The sequence below is a fragment of the Mastigoproctus giganteus genome, chromosome 4, assembly GCF_048544385.1.
Source record: "Mastigoproctus giganteus isolate SK-2022 chromosome 4, ASM4854438v1, whole genome shotgun sequence".
Taxonomy (NCBI): Eukaryota; Metazoa; Arthropoda; class Arachnida; order Uropygi; family Thelyphonidae; genus Mastigoproctus; species Mastigoproctus giganteus.
Window position 1 is genome coordinate 118,919,031 of NC_143578.1, and position 12,846 is coordinate 118,931,876.

At 38.0% G+C, this 12,846-nt stretch overlaps 1 protein-coding gene across 3 annotated transcripts in view; it reads left to right on the forward strand.

Annotated features, from left to right (window-relative positions):
* LOC150087019 (uncharacterized) overlaps positions 1-12,846 on the forward strand; it is a 390,202-nt gene that overhangs the window by 331,843 nt on the left and 45,513 nt on the right. For all 3 annotated transcript variants that reach the window (XM_090371746.1, XM_090371748.1, XM_090371747.1), the window contains exon 10: positions 8,676-8,780. In XM_090371746.1, coding sequence (XP_090227872.1) covers positions 8,676-8,780 — 105 coding nt within the window. The remainder of the gene's footprint in view (positions 1-8,675; positions 8,781-12,846) is intronic.

Here is a 12,846-nt window from a genome sequence, read left to right on the forward strand (position 1 = left end):
GCATACCCATGCCCCACCAGAGGGAAGAGTGGGGTCGGCAAGAGACTAAAAAGCTGTCATCACCTTCCCCCCTGCTGGGGTGAGGGAGAAGAAAGGGCCGAACAAGGGAGCTGGCTCAGATCGCCAACATGGCGTGTATGCAGCAAAGCTGTGGCTTCATCAGGTCCGTGACAGTGTCCCATCCAATAGTTGGTCGTCAGTGTTGGGATAGGATCCCGTCCACTGCTGGTCCAATAATCAGGATGTCAGTGTGGGATGGTGTCACTAATCGGATCTAGATCTCATCCAGTAAAGTCCTAGTCATTGTTGTCCGTTTCAGTTGTCAGAGTTCCAGTGTCGAGTCTAGGGAAGTTGTGGTAGTGCTCGTAGTCTGCTGAACAGTTCGTGCACAAATTGCTAGAGGGCTCTGTACAAGGTGTACAGAGCCCTCTCGCAATTTGTGCAAGTACAAGGTGTTCCCGATCCTTTGGGTTGAAACATATTTTTGTTATAAAGTGACATCTTATATCCTCAAAGAGGGGACATTCATGCATCAGATATGTCCATGTCTGATTTTCACCGCAGTGGCATAGTGGTGATTTTTTTATTCCGAAGGTCATATAAAAAGGAACCGTTTGGCATTAAAGGAACAGTGTCCCGTTAGAAGGAAGGTGGTGTATAGCCCCGGTGAGAACCAGGCCAGCTGGTGAGGGTATACTTGGGTAACGTCCGGGATAAATTTCCGGGTTATGGCGCCTTTAGTCGATTCTGCCCATCGGGACTGTCAGGTTTGCCGGAGATGGTTGATAAGATGTTTTTTCTCTATGTTGCTGTTGTTGGCTGGATCGGTAGTGAAGCTGATGCAGGATACACTTTTACCTCTGGACAGTTGAAAGAGCATGCCGCAGCGGACAATTTCCAGGTCCAGGGGGAGTAATCCCGCCAGGGCCTGCAGCGCATAAGAGCTGACAGTGCAGCACACTCTTGTTAATGGTGAGCAAGATGCTACGCTGTATTGATTCTAATTTCCTTTTGTTGACAGCCTTGGTTGCTTTGTTGTACCAAATCCCTGCAGCGTATGAGACTGCAGGGATGAAAAAAGCCTTGTAAAGGAGAGACAGGGTCCTTTTCCTCTTGCTATGTGACTCTTGCTGAGTAGTTCCTGATCTTTCTCTGGAGATAGACGAGGTCGTATGAAAAGCCTAGTAGCTTCCAAGATTAATTCTTTGAATGCTTCCTATTTTGAATTTGCTGTTGGTAACATCATCAGCTGGTCTCACGATATAGAATTTAAAAACTGTCTCAGACCACCATAGTCACCTTTACCATAGCAAAAACTCTTCCCTTTACCCCTGATGGTAGTTACCTCTTTGAGTAAATCCCACTTCAGCACACTGTGATCACTGCCACCTAATAGTTCCTTTATCTGCTGATTCTTAATGCATGAAGAGTCACTACTGATAATCACTTGCATGTACACCACTGCTAGGAGTTTGGTAAATAAATTTGATGAATTTGAGGTATTGCCCAAAGCATCAAAAGCGGATATTGTTGGGATATCAGAGACGTGGTGTCACACAGATATAAGGAATGCAGAACTGGAATTTGGGGAGTATAACGTCTACAGAAAGGATATACAGGATAGGAAGGGAGGAGGGGTTATGCATTAGTTAAGAAACACATAAAATCCAAGGAAGTGAAGCCAGTCGACATCACTGGACAGTGCAGTGTCGAGTCAGTTTGGTGTGACATAAGCATTGGGAGATCAAAATTGAGAGTAGGAGTGTGCTATAGGCGTAATGACTCTGATGAGTATAATAAGAAACTGTACAGCGAAATAGTGGGCCAGTAAATCAGAGAGTCTTATAATTGGGGATTTTAGTTTCCCAGATATTGACTGGAATTTGTAGGTTGGTCACTCACACACTAGCAAGGCTTTTGTGAATTTATTGGATGATTGTTTTCTACATCAGCATGTTTGGGAGGCAACTAGAGGGAGTAATACTCTTGATTTGATTATCAGTAGTGATTCTTCATGCATTAAGAATCTGCAGATAAAGGAACCACTAGGTGGCAGTGATCAGTGTGCTGATGTGTAATGTACTCAAAGAGGTAACTACCATCAAGGGTAAAGGCAGTGGTGAGCTATAATGGGCTCGCGAGAGCCCATTCTTATATATTTTTTTGAAAATTTGTGAACCCATTGTTGAGACGACCCTTTATTTTATAAATGAAATCCTAAATGCACAATTATTGAGTATCCAGAGCCAAAACTACGGTGGGGTGAACAGGGCCTCATTCCCAGCATTTTAATGGCGCAATCAATCGGTTATGTATTTTAAAATTGCTTCATTTTTGATATAATTACTGTCGGACCTCTGTTTAACCAACTTCTTTATACCAAATTTTTTAAAATTCCCCTTGGTAATTATATTTAAAATATAGTAGTTTTCGTAGAATGAAAATTATTTCCATGTAACGAACAGATTAGGAGAGACAACTTTGTATGCATTGTTCTCACCTCTGGCCTTTAGGTAGGTAATTAGAAAGAGCGAATTAAGGGTGAAAGGGATTACTGTTCCACAACGTTAGTGGTGGCCGTAAAACTTATGAAGCCATATTCCAAGAACTCGGGCTAGTCAATATGCTTTCCATAGCTAGTCAGAGGATTAAGAAGATTCCCGAGATGGATAATAGCCTCTGGTTAACCTGTGTTGTGGTTCCCCTTTACTCCGACAAACGGGCGTATGTTTATCGGAGAAGTGAGTGATCCATGCCTTCCAGTAAATTTTTCCTGTCTATGTTTACATGGTCACAGTAGCTGAATATCTGATTGATTCTGATATTTTGCAGTATTCAAAGAACTAGTGACTGTAGCAACGTATGGGGGGGGGATTGAGGAAACTAAGATATTATATAAACTTTACGAAGATGAAATGTTGACAGATTTTGAAACTTTGTCAAGCCTTTCACTGCGTAGAAAATGTTCTCAAATATAATGACATACAGGCAATAATTAAAAAAAAAACTATTACCAATCTCCAAAAAACTAGCGCGAATTAAGGATGAATGCTAAAGAACTTGATGTGGAAACTACAAAGATCGGTCGTGTGTTTGGGCTACAAAGAGAAGCTTGTAGCTTGCAAATGGTAATTGAGAGTTAAGGGAATTATCCTGCATTGTGAAAACATTTTGAATCAGAGGCCTCCATAGCCCAGTGGTCAGGCGCGCGAGTGCATAAATATACATGCCTTGTGTGACCCGGGTTCAACCACCCTGACTGCTGAATACGGTTTTTTTTTTGTTTGTTTGTTTTTTTAGGAGCATTAGCAACTAAGGCCATATTGCTCCGAGGATATGCGGTGTTCATTCCCTGACCTCTCCGCATCCTCCATATTTGGTGGTCACAGGCTCGAACCTCGGTCTAATCAAGAAGCGTGTGCTACGCACTGCCACTCCTGCCCACCTGGCTACTGAGGCGCCGCTGAATATGGTGCTGTTTCTTGTATTCTCTCTACCTTGTGAACTCCTCTGACCGTGTGGTCGCCCTGGAGTATAAGCAGAAAATTTATTTTTATTTGGGATTGTTAAAGCGACTTTTAAATCTGGAATTTCTTAACCATTTAGCACTAATGATCGACATCCTGAAGGAGCTCTCTTACATTTCAGAAGCTTTACAGATTCACTATGGCAAAAGCAAATAAATTAATTATTCGAACTATCAATGCTATTACTAATTTGAAAAATTCTGAAGGAAAATATGAAGCTAAAATTGAGAGCATGTTGAAGTGGAACGAATTTGAAGGAATCAAAATCGAAAGTAAGAACAGTAAAATTACCTCACGCCAAGTTATTAAATGCATTGTTTTATGCAGAATAAGTTATTAATGCAACAGGGTGATTTTAAATTAAATAAAGAAAATAACCTTACCATTGAAAGAAATTTTAAACATATTCTACCGGAAATCGTGGAAGAACTTTCGTATCAGTAGCAAGACTGTGAAAACCGAATAAGAAATTTGTTTTCTGATAAAATATGAAATAAAAATTAATGATTTTAGAGATTTTGTTGAAGACAGTTTATCTATAAAATAGAGTGAAATTTCATTTACAATTAAGAAAGCCAGAAATATCTTTGAAACCATTGCGATTAGCAGTGCTTAAGCTGAGTGAGCTTTCAGCGTAACGAATAATATCGTGTGAACGAATGAATGAATGAATAATGTTGAAAATTAAACACGTTGCAGATTATGATGACCATACATCTAAATGGAAAACCATTGCTTCAATTTGATCCGGATCGTTATGTCAATATTAATAAAGAAGTAAATTTCATATGGCAATTTTCTTGAATATTTGTGCAATATTTTTTATATGTAATCTGTGATTTTTGTGTACCTTTTCTAGAACAGTTTGTTTTTTATGTAATATTTGTGTAATTTTATGTAATATGAGGAATATTTTTGTTATTTTTTATTCGCAATATTAAAATTTTATCATGAAAAAAATTGTATCCATTATATTTCCCTAGTTGTAGAAAAAAGAATAAAAAAAGTCGCGCATCTGCTGAGCATGAGTGATAGATGGTTTTATGTGAAACATCCTTTTGCAGGAGAGTGGGGGGTACCAACCGATCAGATTTACTCAGTTGGTACCCCCCCACTCTCCTGCAAAAGGATGTTTCACATCAAAAAGTAGGCAAAAGTGCGAGCCCATTGTTAAAATATTCACAGCTCACCACTGGGTAAAGGGAAGGGTTACTGCTTTCGTAAATGCGACTACGATGGTTTGAGACAGTATTTAAATTCTATACAGTGGGACCAACTGATGATGTTACCAACAGCAAATTCAAAATGGGAAGCATTCAAAGAACTTATCTTGGCTTTACATACCAACTAAGAAATATTGTTCAAGGTTTAGACCTAAATGGATGTCAGATGAACTAATGAGAAGAAAAATGCATGGGATACATATAAATTAACACGTGACACAGAAGCCTATGATAGATACAACTTGATCTGTAACCAAGTTACAAAGGAGGTTAGGCAGGCGAAAGCAGATTACGAGAAATCTTTGGCAAGGGATGCAAAGAAAAACAGAAAAGAGTTCTTTACTTATGTAAACTCTAGAAGGAAGGGGATGAATCAGATTGGTCCACTTGATATTGATGGTTCAACTGTTGATGATCCTGCTCAGGTAGCTAACAAACTAAATGAATATTTTGCATCGACATTCACACGAGGAGTTATTCAGCAAAGGGAATGCCAGAGGTGTATTCAACTCTGGCAGTAAGCTAGATAATCTTGTAATAACTGAGAGTAAAGTGGAGGAGAAGTTGTTGAAGATAAACACAAGAAAGGCACCTGGGGTGGATGGGATCTATCCAGTTATATTAAAGGAGGCAGCAAAGGAAGTAAGCAAACCATTAGCCATAATTATGAGAGCTACCCATAATTATGAGAGCTTCCTATTCTTAGCTACCCTTGGACTCAGGGGAGATACCCACAGACTGGAGATGTGCAAATGTGACCGAATTCACAGAGGAGGATCAAAGGCTGACACAAGTAATTATAGACCTGTGAGTTTAACTTCTGTTCCAGGAAAATTAATGGAGGCACTGGTTAAAGAAGCACTGCAGGATCATCTAGACAAGACTTCAGTTATAGCTCAGACACAGCATGGCTTTGTTAAGGGGAAGTCTTGCCTGACCAATTTGATTGGATACTATGATGCAGTCACAAAAGAACTGGATGCAGGGAATAACTTTGATATTGTATATTTGGACCTTAGAAAGGCTTTTGATACTGTTGCACATGGAAGACTGCTGCACAAATTGGAGCACTGTGGCATTGGAGGCAAATTGCTGCTATGGATAAAGGGGTGGTTGAGGGGGAGAAGACAGAGTGGTAATCAATGGACACTGCTCATTGTGGACTGATGTTATTAGTGGAGTCCCTCAGGGTTCAGTGTTGGGTCCATTATTGTTTTCTGTATTTATAAATAATATTTATGATGGAATATCAAGCTTAATGTCCAAGTTTGCAGACGATCCAAAGGTTGGCAGGGTTGATAAGGACACTACTGATGCTATGCTGCTGCAACAGGATCTGGAAAGGTTGAGCAGATGGGCTGAGAGGTGGCAAATGAAGTTTAACATTGACAAATTTAAAGTACTACACATGGGAAACAGCAACCCCAGAGCAACGTATCAACTCTGTGGTACTACACTGACAGTGGTAGAGAATGAAAAGGACCTGGGGGTAATTGTGCAGGCAGATATGAAGTTCTCTGAGTAGTACAGACGGGCTGCGAGAATAGCTCATGGTGTCTTGTCAATGATATACAGGAATTTTTCTAGCAGGGATAAGGAGATGATTATTCCCTTGTATAAGGCAATGGTCAGGCCACACCTTGAGTACTGTATACAGGTCTGGAGGCCTCATTTCAAGAAGGATGTAGAGCTGCTGGAACGAGCACAGAGAAGGGCAACAAGATTAGTGAATGGAACAAAGGGGTGCTCTTATGAAGAGAGGCTTAAGTTTTGCAAATTACAGTGTCTGGAGACTAGGCACCGGCAAGGTGATCTGATAGAGGTGTATAAAGCCTTGAATGGTTTGAACATGCTCAATGCTGATGGGATTCTTCCTCTTGCTCAGAATAATCACCTGAGAGGGCATAAATTCAAATTGAGGAAAGACTCAAAAGTCTGTGTGACACCACGTCTGATATCCAAATAATATCGGCCCTTGATGTTTTGACCAACACGTCAAATTCATGAAATTGATTTACCAAACTCCTAGCATTGGTGTACACGCAAGTATACATGCACATGTTCCTATTCTTAGCTACCCTAACACTACCCATTTAATTTCTTGTTCCTCTATGACTCCCAGCAGTCACTGAAATAAGGCCATGGTTAGGCCACACCTTGAGTACTGTATACATGTGTGGAGGTATCATAGGAAAGATGTAGATCTGCTGGAATGGGTGCTGAGAAGGGCAACCAGATTATGGGTGAAGGGAACAAAATTGTGCTCTTACCTAGAAAGACTTCAGTTGTGCAAATTGCAGTGTGTCGAGACTAGGCATCTGCATGGAGATATGATTGAGATGTTTAAAACCTTGAACAGATTAAGCTGAATGTTAATTGTATTCTCTTACTTGCTGAGACTACACACATGAGGGGACATAAATTCAAGTTGAGGAAGATGGTTGCAGGATAGATGTGTGGAAATTTGCCTTTAGCCAGTGGGTGGTTGATTATTGGATCAGGCTTCTCCACAAATTCTTGGGGGTTTGCAGGGGTGAACTGTGGGTTTTTTTTTTTTTGTTTTTTTTTTTCCATATGCTATATAAGCTTGCTTTCTTGCATAATTTGCCATTAGAACTACTCCCTCACAGAACAAAAGAACTGAATATTCTCTTCTTTTAGGTCTACGACTGTCTCAGAATTATCATTTCAGTTTAGTCTTCATCTTTATTTTTTATTCATCAATCATATTTGCTACTTCTATCATTAGTATACAAGCAAGTATATGTTCATCTTTTTTTTTGCTTCTAAATAAACCTAATATATCCTATGTAATTGGTTGTCCCATGAGGCTCATCAGTTGGACTTGTAATCCCAAACACCTTGTTTTCCTGGCTGCTGCATGTTCTAATAGCAACAGCTCACAAATCAGTTTCACCTTTTCTTACCACTGCTATTAAACGTTATTAGCCTGTGTATTCCCCCAAGGCTAACAGTTTTTCCACCCACCCACCTGTCACTGCTTCGATAGCAGCAACAAATATTCTAACATCCCTTCTATTTAAGTGTATTCCATCCTTGTAAAAAGGTAAATACTCCTGTTAACAAACGTAGATCACACTGAAAAAAATTCTATCCTATGAACCTTACACAACCTCTCTTTCTCCATGGCCGAATCAATTGACAAGGCTCTTATGTACTCTATCCTGTTAAGTCGGTTGACATTTGCAGATTTAAATTTAATCATAACTCAACATTTTCTCAATCTTATGTAAATCCACAGATCTCTCCTTTTTATATCATTAGTACCAATGTACAACGGTCTCTTTGGGCCCTTAAAAGATGATAAAAATCATTAACTTTTGCCCACATTAGTTTCATTTTCCCTTTTTTTTACAATACATTTCCTGTTTACGAAATGTATTGTGCAAAAAATAAATAAATATATTTTGTGCCTCTCAGTAGTTTTTTGCCAAACATCCTAAAATTTTTTGGACTGAAATGGCATATGTAAGTTTTAATATGATGATAGAGGTAGTCAAGATTACAATGTGCCTAGATCTTATTGCAGCAGTGAATTATAACTTATTTAGTATCAGATTATGTTGCCATTGCAACCATATTCACAAAATTATAGTCCAAATGAAACATTGAGCCATAAAGTGCAAGGAAGCCTGAGGCTAATGCTGCACCAGCCAAAAAAAATCTCGTGTTACCCTGAGAGAGGGGGGGGGGAAATCACCAAGAAAGAAGAATGATGATATCCAGCACAGCACCCTGGGTTTGCCAAGCCCATACTCACCAGATGTGAGCCCCTTGGAGTAGAAGCTTCAATAAATTTGAATAGAAGTTTAAAAGTTAAAGGTAAATTGTCAACTTCTATTATGATACTTTAGGGAGAAGAAAATATCTTACATTTACCCAGATGCTTAATCTGTTATTTTAGGTTGGTGATCCTCTTCCTGTGTGCCGCATTTCTTGTTTACCGAGTTACCCTTTTATACCAAATTATATCACTAGAGGAGGCCTTACATCCCCTTTCCAGTACAAGGTGAGATAATTAAAAAAAAATACACTCAAAAATATTTTGTTGCATTAAATATCTAATTCTTTAAAACATGCCAGTTTACATAACTAAAACTGCTTAGCTAACTCTGTATTAATTGTGGGAAAATACAAATTTTATTTATGTCCATGAAAAGTTGAAAAATCTACAAAAAATATTTCAGAATTGTTCTTTTTTTTTTTTTTTTCCTCTCTTTCTCTCTCTGATGCCACCTGTAATTTCAATCTTTTCTGAACACAACTGTGAAAGATCCATGCTCTATATTAAAAAAGTATTTTTAATTAATTTTTGAAAATTAAAACTAACTTTAGACCTATCAGAGAGTGAATGCAAATTTAACAACCCTTCCCTTCAACCTGCACTTTGATTTGGGGAGAGTACATTACTAACAGCAGTGTTCACTGCATGAAACATGAAGTGCATAAACAGTTTGATCCCAAACAATGCATCAGTATCATGAAGCTAGTGAGTGTTGCCAACTGGAGGAAAGCAAGTGGCAGTAAAGAAAGATTACTATCACAAATTCATGAAATGTGACATTGTCAATAAATAACTTAATTTAGGTTTTAACTTAATTCTTGAATTTTTACTAATTGTGTGATAATTAAGAGATATTTCTAGAATTTCCTGTGATCCAAAGAAACATTTTCAATAACAGGTATTAGCTGTTTCAGCTATTTGGATGGAGTAGATGAAGCACAAACTGCTGTTAGTTGCACAGGGTTGAAATGACCTTCCCTAATTGATTCCAGGTTGACAGTTTGCACACAAACTGGTGGTGTTTTTATAGTACAGGGTGGTCACTAACATTGTAAATGCATTCCTGGAAAATGAAGTTAACTGAATAGAATTTTTCCATTGATGCTGTGTTATAAATTGCAGCTGTGAAGACATCCTTTAGTCAGCACACAAGAGTTCATGCTTAGATAAATGATGGGAAACATTTTGTTGTCAGATCAGACTGAGGAACCAAAACATTTAAATTTATTTCATGATTTTAAGAAAATACTTGGGCACAAGTTGCATATATGACTTTTTTTTATATCGGTTCAGATGTTCTAATAATAGATAAATTTAACATTACAGATAATGAGAACGTTGAGGTTGCTTTAGTTTTGTATTGTCATATGGCTAAATCAGATGTGAATTCTTTTCATTCTCTTTTAACAAATGGAAAATAAAAAAGGGTGCAAAGTATAGGTTCTATTGTACCTGCTTTGTATGATATGGTGAAACCTATTAAAGCAACTAATTCTCACCCATTTGCTAGGTATAAAATATTCTATGTTCCAAATTACTAAACAAGATAATAATTGGATCGGAATGTGCATCTATATTGAATTATTACTGAGTCACTCTCTGTAGTGTAAGAGGCTCAGCATCACATATCAGTGATATTATTTGTCTGAAAGCGATGACTTGTTGATATTCAAAGTTTGTTTTCTCATGAGTACTAAGATCATAATGTGTTTATAGCAGTTTAAAATCTGGTCATAAAACATAGAAAGAAAAGCTAGTCCTTAATATACTGATTGAATGATCATAGAATAAATGAGATGAAAAAGCTAATTTACTTCATGTGAGAAGCTGGTTTTGGAACAATTCTCTGGACTCTTATGTCTCTTTCCATATAAACTATAAAAGAGAGGGAGCCATGTTGAAGCAGTGCAGTTTTTGAAAATATTTTTTATTTCAACAGAATCTTTAATGGTGGTGGGAAACATTCAGAGAGAACAGGCTCTTGTATTATCATCCATAATGTTTGCTAGTTTTGGAATGCTTAATTACATTAAATTTTGCCTCTAAAATGACTATCCCCCCCCAATAATATTATCATTTCCTTTGTTGGTCATATGAAACAGATTTCGAGACAACTTGAAAGGGGGAGGGAGTAGAGGCAAAAGTTTAAACAGCAGCATAAATGCATATATACAGTGAAACTTCTCCTAACGGACACCTCTCGTTAACGGACATCTCTCTACAACCGACATTTTCAAATTCCCCAACTCACCTCTATTGATTTTAACGTGTTTGCAGCTTCTGTCTAGCAGACATTCTCTGTAATGGATGCGGACAGGCAATCTGCACTGTTTCGTTTAGATTAGCACTTAATTTGATCTCCCCATAACGGACAGCGGGCAAGCTTACGGCCCTTTTTCTAGGAACGTTTCTTCCATGTATTGCCTCAGTCGTATGTTTATTTTCTATTTCCGATTCTCTGAATTTTATCAAGGTTTACGTCGCGGTTCTAAACCCTTTTTCAAAAATTTTAAGGCACGTGTAAAACTTCTGATGAATTCGGTGTGTGCAGGAGGGGGGAGAATATGGTCGGCCTTTCGTCTTTTCAGTTTCAGTTTTGTTCAGTGTCATGTGAAGTGCACAATGTCTTCTCGTAAACATTTAACTTTAAAAGATAAAGTCAAACTCATTAATGCGTATGATCGGCAAAAAAAATAGCGTTCGCAATCTCGCTGCAAAATTCAAAATCGGGAAGACGCAGGTAAGCGACATCCTAAAGAAAAAAAATGAACTGCTCAAACAATTTTGGCAACACGGAAATGGTCAGGTTCAAAATCATTCCCGTAAACTGTTGGACTTCAAATTGACAATGTTATGTATGAGTGGTTTTGTCGCGATGTGCTAAAAAAATTCCCATTAATGGGCCTATTATTAGGGAAAAGGCTTTGGAGATTGCGAAATCTATGGGAGTAAATGAGTTCAAAGCTTCTGTGGGATGGCTAGACAAGTTCAAAACTCGGCATAAAATTTCTAGGAAAACCGTAAGTGGTGAAAGTGGATCTGTTGATACTGGGGTTGTAACAGAGTGGACCGTCAAATTGGAAGATTTATGTCGTGATTTTGAAGCTAAGGGTGTTCATAACTGTGACGAAACAGGGTTGTTTTTTAAAGCTCTTCCTGAAAAAAACAATGAGTCTAAAAAACGAAAAGTGCCAGGGCGGAAAAATTTCTAAGGAACGCTTGACTGTACTGTTGTGTACAAATATGCTGGGAGACTTTGAACAACCTCTTGTTATAGGAAAACCACAAAATCCTCGTTTCAAGGGCATAAAGTTGAATCTTTTGAATGTTGACTGGAAGTCTAATAAAAAAGTGTGGATGACACGAGATATCATGAGCGAATGGATAAGTCACTTTAACCAAAACATGATTCGTCAAAACAGAAAAATTGTTCTTTTCATGGATAATGCTGCATCTCAACCCGCACATTGAATTGTCCAACATTCAAATCGTTTTTCTGCCACCAAACACATCAGCAGAGTGTCAGCCCTTGGATCAAGGGATAATAAAAAATTTTAAACTTCACTACCGAAAACGTGTTTTAAGACATCTCATTGCAAACATGAACGATGTAACATGTGCGAGTGACCTTGCAAAGAAAATCAGCATCCTAGGTGCGATTCAGTGGATTTCCTCTTCAGTAAACGCAATTAGAAAACAAACTGTCGTGAACTGTTTTGTAAAGTCTGGCTTCTCAAACGCAAAAATTGAAGTTGTGAACAGCAATGTGGAGCACCAAGAAGAACAAGAACTTCAACATCTACTGATAATGTACGATACTTCCGCTACAAGTGACCCTGGCTACAAAGATATAGACTTGAACCTCACTACAGAAGATGGTGCTCTAGATATCAACGACATTATCATCGATATTTTTCAAGAAGTTCCCCATGAGGATGAAGAAATGGAAGGAGGTCATTCTGTCGAAGAACATATTAACGACAAACCACCGATGAAAATAGAAGAAGCGCTCGTGCAAATCAATCGTTTAAAAATGTTTTTCGCCGCTGAAGAAGATACTGAAGGACTTTCGATGGTTTCTTCACTCCAAACAAATGTTGAAAGCAAAATTATCAGCCGGAAGAAGGTGCAGAAGAAAATAAGTGATTACTGTATGTATTTTTCTTAAGATAAAGTCATAATATGCATAGCACAATTGTATGTATATTATTTACAAAAATATTGTTAAAAATCTGTATATATTTTAATTTAATTTTACATTAAACGTTTAACAATTTTTTTTTTTTTTTTT